This window comes from Delphinapterus leucas, chromosome 5, assembly GCF_059928025.1.
Source record: "Delphinapterus leucas isolate spDelLeu-1000000601 "Yukka" chromosome 5, BTC_Dleu_Yukka2, whole genome shotgun sequence".
In the NCBI taxonomy this organism is placed as follows: Eukaryota; Metazoa; Chordata; class Mammalia; order Artiodactyla; family Monodontidae; genus Delphinapterus; species Delphinapterus leucas.
In genome coordinates, this window is record NC_143133.1 from 117,574,426 (window position 1) to 117,580,456 (window position 6,031).

The following is a 6,031-nucleotide window of genomic DNA, read 5'->3' on the forward strand; positions in this document are numbered from 1 at the left end:
CGCAACGGGAGAGGCCACAACAGTGAGACGCCCGCGTAACACACAAAAAAAAAAAAAAAAAAAAAAAGGATTTATTGGCTCCAAATGACTTTGGGCTGTGTCTACAAACAAAAAAATCCCTCAAAGCTGAAGATTTGCCACTAATGAAACAGTGAAAAGATGTGTGGCAGGATCTACCTTCAATTCTGAAAGGAGGTCCCCAAACAGTTTTGAGCAATGAAGTGACGTCAGAGTACACACACAACCACACAGATGATTGCTCTGAAGGAAGCCCTTTTCAGCTGATATATGTTGCACATTTTTAAAAGAGTCAGTCGTATACTTTACATCTTGTCTCTCCAAGGTAAATACGCTTCTTGAAGATAGAAGCTGTATTTTCCACTTCTGTGCACTTCGCATAGCATACTGTTGTACAAATTGCAGGTGTTCAATAAATATGTTGATTAGCTGCTGAGGTAGAGCTGCAGGAAGGAGAATTAGGAATAAAATGTTCTCCAGTTAATTGCAAATTGCTTCCCTGCTTAAAAATGAATTTGCCTTTTATTATCTTTTTCCACAGTTTCTGGAAGATGTTACAGTTGGCATTTGTCATTTGATTTTATACAATTTTGTAAATTTGATTGAAATTTGAATTCTTGCAAAGGGTCTGTTGTAGGGTTTTCTATTTTTATTATTGTTTCAAAGTGGAAAGAAGTGTTGTGTAAAAGCAAGCCTGTTCCAATCACACTTCATGGAATTTGTTAAGAGAATCATTGAAATTTAGAGCTTGTAGGGACCACGTTGTTACAGCCTAAACACGCAGCACACTACCTGAATACCGTGGAAACTTAATAAGTCATTGAAAAATAAATGAGCCATTGAGTACACTCTCTTCACTTCACAATTGAAGAAACTGAGGCCCAGATTCCTTGCCCGCAGTCACACAGTGGCATAAGATAGATTAAAATAAATGTTTCTTGATATCATCATGCTTTAAATATGGATCTCACATTTAAATTGTAACATGGAAGAGACTTTAAATTTAGTCTTTGACAAAATTCTTTTACTTTAAAGAATGTGAATAAATCAAATTCTTGGTTAGTATCAGTTACACTTTAGGAAGGCAGTCGTAAGAATTTGTTCATACAAGTCGAAAGGATTGTTTGAAGGTGAAACCAAAGCGAAATGTTTTTCAAGTGGTTTGTTCAAGGCCTGTCAATCTCTTCCTTTCCTTTCTCCCTCCCATAAGTTTTTTTCTCTGTTTTTATATGATTAGGGGTTCCTGTCTACTATGAAAGACTTTCTGGTGGAGACGTTTGTCTCTCTCAACATGTAACACATCCACTTCTGTGCATCGCTTAGACTTTCAAGAAATATTGGTGGTATCCTGTTGACTGATTTTCTGTTATTTTGCAGGATGGAAAAAAAGAGTCAAGCTCATGTACCTGTATGAAGGGGCCGAAGCTGTCAGAAATAGGGACCATTGCCTGGATGATAACGCTCAGTGATGCCCTCCACAATTTCATCGATGGCCTGGCCATTGGGGCCTCCTGCACCTTGTCTCTTCTGCAGGGACTCAGCACTTCGATCGCCATCCTGTGCGAGGAGTTCCCTCATGAGTTAGGTAAGGGACTCTGCTCTTGTTCTCCAAGTCAGGTGCTTCTTGGTTTCAGGGGAGGGAGACGTTTCAGGTGACACACTCTTAAAAATCCTGCTGATGCCTCAAAAAGATGGAGCCCTTTTTTAGACAATGATGATTTTCTTTTATTTCATCCCCAAGTAGGAAAGTAAGCCTACTCACTTGATGTGTTCTTCTTCTTTTAGGGGACTTTGTGATCCTACTCAATGCAGGAATGAGTACTCGACAAGCCTTGTTATTCAATTTCCTTTCTGCGTGTTCCTGCTATGTTGGGCTAGCTTTTGGCATCTTGGTGGGCAATAATTTTGCTCCAAATATTATATTTGCCCTTGCTGGAGGCATGTTCCTCTATATTTCTCTGGCGGATATGGTAAGAAATTTTAAGATTTTTATCTTGTTTTAATTTAAATTTGGAATGACACATCTGGGTTATGAATTGACTAAGGGTGACCTTTTGCTTTCCACAGTGTGGAAGGCCTTTCTGTTGTAGTTTAAAATATTCCTGGTCCAACAGATAACTCTTTTTCAGTAGTTTGTACTAATAGTGATTTGAAAGTGATTCTCCTTGATTGTTTGATCTAGGATCTCATTGACAGAGGATGAAATGACTTATTTTTGCTGAAGGAGAGATATCTTCCCAGGTGTTTTGCCTTGTGGGTAAAGCTTGTATTCTATAGTATGTCTCCATAGGACTTTCCTCTCTTCTTTTGTTAGGATGTCACATTCAGAAGGGAATAACTTGTTAAAGTAAATAGCTGTTATTTCAAAGCTCTGAACAGTGAGAGCCTTTTGAGTTAAACTAAAACTGGTAAATTAAAATTGTACGGTATTTACTTGGGACGGTATATATTTGTATCTATGTTTATGTCTATGCTGTGTCTGTCTTTATGTCTGTGTGTGTGTAAGAGAGAGAATACCAATGGTCCTGTGCATTTTCAAATAAATCATGGACAGCTTTCTAGAAAATGAAAATGTGCTAAGTGGATGCAACTCAAGGAATGTTTCTTTTGCATTTGGAACTGAGGATGTATTACATACATAATTTAATAATTTAATTTCCTTCATCTGCGTTCTTAGTTCCAAATGATAACTGTCTAGCTCTGTTCATTGTTCTGTGCAGGCCCTTGTAAGTGCAAGGATTTCATCTCTTAGAACCATCACTGCATTTATGTTTTTCTTCACAGAATTAATGCCTCATAGCATATTTTATGCTAGGTCATCACTTCTTCTTTCTGTAATGTAAGAACAGAATCTATTAGAGTTATTCAATTTAAAGAAATAATACTAATAAATGATGCTGTATATACTTACTTGCTTTTTTCAGAAAGCATACTTGCTTCTTTCAGAATGGTTTCATAAATGTCATCCATTTTATCCCAGTAAGTTTTCTCAAATCAGGCAGGTGGATTGACAGTGGATTCTGGAGACCTCTTGGATGCTTTGGTACAATGCACCGCTGTATGCATTGTATGTATAGCAAATCAATGTGTGTATAGCAGATCACTTTGAAATATGTTTTGAAATGATGGCATTTACAGATCTCCTCATGAAGCCTTTTCAGTAGAAGTTATATGCTGAGAAAGGATAGCTTTTAAGTACAGAACTTGGGGTTTTAATTGCTTTCACTGCAGTAAGATTGTTTTAGTCTTCATTTCAAGATCAGAGCACAGTTTATTTAAAAACCTTATGATTTTGTGAGGGACAGAACAAGCAAAAGGAAACAAATTGAAGAGAACAGGAATTAAATATATAGTGATTTCTAAAAATGTATTTAATCAGCTACTATTGATTGATATTTTTGTATCAGGCTTGGAAATTGTGGACCCTGGAGGGAGCAAAAAAGGCACAGTCTCCGTGTTCCTGGGGCTTCTGTCTACAAAGAGGGGAACCTGAAATTCAACAAACAAAATCACACACACGATTACATAATTACAAATAAAAAACTGTGAAATGAAAGGAAAAACAATATATATGATGAAAGATGATAATAAGAGAACCTAAATTAGGAGAGCCTAAGAGAAGCCTTCCGAGGAAAGTAAGATTTAAGCTGAAACTTCAAAGATTTAGCTCATTGAACATTTTGAGGGAAAAGGGTTCAGATAGAGGTTTTGGTGGGTGTGAAGATGTTGAGGATGGAAAGGGGCTGGATGCATTTGAGGTCCAAAAAGAATGGTGTGGACGGAGCAGAGAGAGCAAAGAAGAGAGCTGGGGGAGAGAGAGAGACATAAAATGAGGTACATCCCATCCCACTGTATTGACTCACTTGGGGAACACTATTTTCGTACTTTTCTTGTTGATGTCTAGTAGGGCTGGATATCACTGTTATGCTCTCTATACTAAAACATCTAAACAACTCAGAGAAATGCTCGTCCCCTCCCACCTCCACAGGAATCTATCAGTGACAGTTTTATGTTCTCCCACAAGATGGCAACAGTTATCTAACAATATATCTTTCCTCTAGTTTCCAGAGATGAATGATATGCTGAGAGAAAAGGTAACTGGAAGAAAAACCGATTTCACCTTCTTCATGATTCAGAATGCTGGGGTGTTAACTGGATTCACAGCCATTCTGCTCATTACTTTGTATGCAGGAGAAATTGAATTGGAGTAATAGGAAGTGAAAGATGGTGTTGTTAACGAAGGCATTTAATAAATAAAACAGCTCCTATTTAGTTAAAAGATAATTTTGTTTTCAGCTGTAGGTCAAGAAAGCTGATTGTTGGTTTTCTGATCTGTGAAATAAGCCATTATTTGTTGTTAAAAATCCTTCAAAAAGCTTTTCAGTTCCGGCTTGAGAAGCCTGATACATGAGGTATTTGTTAAATACTCACTTTTTTTTATGTTTCATGCACACTAAAAATCACCACAGAGCAGGAAACGACGCATTCTATAATCATTTTGACACCAAGACTTGGAGAAAAATACAGACTAGGCCGTACAAGCCTTTGAACCTCTATGGTTGTATCAAATGTTCAAGTAGTTTCAGAGTGGTTTTCTTTGAATTAATTTGTTTTAGTGCTTTCACAAGCAAGTACACAGATACAAATGATTCCAAGGCCTTAGTGAACCCAGGAGAGAAAGATTGCTCATAGCTTTTGTTTTGTTTTATATTTCAGTTAGAGACTTCTAGGATTGTTTTGGAAACCATCCTGAAATAATATGAATTTTGAAATCAGTAAAGTTTTGTTAGCCCTACTAAGTCCAGACTCAGTGTAAACTCCACCAGATTCCGTAAAAAGCCAGGATTGCTTTCTTATGACTTACGTTATGGTTGTACCATGGCAAACGGCAGAACAGTATGTAAAGCTGGTGACAACGTTTCAGTATCCAATGTGTTTGCTTGTGAAGGTGAAGAAAATGTTCGTTTACAGAAAGAAATTGAATGTAATTTTAAGCAATTTACTTTTAAAGATGAACACAACTATTTAGCAGAGGATATTTTAAGTAAATGCGAAATAACAGCTGGACGGCTGTATGCCAAAGACTGATTGGCTAGGAAATCTATGTTCCTTATGGGTGATTGAGAGACATTCAGAAAATACTTCTTTTGTGTTCAGCCCACATTTTTCCTATACTGTATACCTTGCAAAATAATTCCACACACCATGGTTATTTTTCTACCCTTTATAAAAGATAGAGCCTGTTTATTCATTTAGCAGATACAAAAAGTTGGTCTATAATTGAACCTCCTAACCCCAATTCACACTCCCAAGTCGTTTAAGGAAAGATGATTTGACAGTGAGGAAAATGATTGAAAGAAGCCAACAATGATCTCAGGAATTATATTTTTCTACAGACCATAAAATGATGTCACATAGCAATAATGCAGATGGGATGAATATTTAACATGTATGTTAATGTACATTTCACTGTATGACTGACAATTAAAGAATATTGTTTGACCAAACCGTAAACACCGTTGAATCCATGTATTGTGTCATTCATTATTCATTTTAATATGTATTTTTTGTGTGACTTCCATGTACTTGGTATTATGAGGGAGAGAAATAGCTATGTTTATTTCAAAGATATTCAGCAGATAAATACTGTAAATATTAATCATTAAAATCAGTAAACATAGAATCTATTTTTATCATTTCACCTGCTTACATTCAATCTTTTTTTTTTTTTTGCGGTACGCGGGCCTCTCACTGTTGTGGCCTCTCCCGTTGCGGAGCACAGGCTCCGGACGCGCAGGCTCAGCGGCCATGGCTCACGGGCCCAGCCGCTCCGCGGCATGTGGGATCTTCCTGGACTGGGGCACGAACCCGTGTGCCCTGCATCGGCAGGCAGACTCTCAACCACTGCGCCACCAGGGAAGCCCTACATTCAATCTTAAGAAATAATCTTTACCTCTTTAAAGCACAGATTGTATGTCTGGGTTAAGAAGCTATTTGCAACATGATATTAAAA

General features: G+C 37.3%; 1 protein-coding gene across 3 annotated transcripts in view; it reads left to right on the forward strand.

The window, feature by feature from the left end:
* SLC39A8 (solute carrier family 39 member 8) overlaps positions 1-5,542 on the forward strand; it is a 75,830-nt gene extending 70,288 nt beyond the window's left edge. For 2 of the 3 annotated variants that reach the window (XM_022582437.3, XM_089912445.1), the window contains 3 exons: positions 1,396-1,603; positions 1,804-1,988; positions 4,080-5,542. In XM_022582437.3, coding sequence (XP_022438145.1) covers positions 1,396-1,603; positions 1,804-1,988; positions 4,080-4,229 — 543 coding nt within the window. In that variant the 3' untranslated portion in view covers positions 4,230-5,542. The other variant, XM_022582438.3, reaches the window with a different exon arrangement.
* Positions 5,543-6,031: the final 489 nt, after the last annotated feature.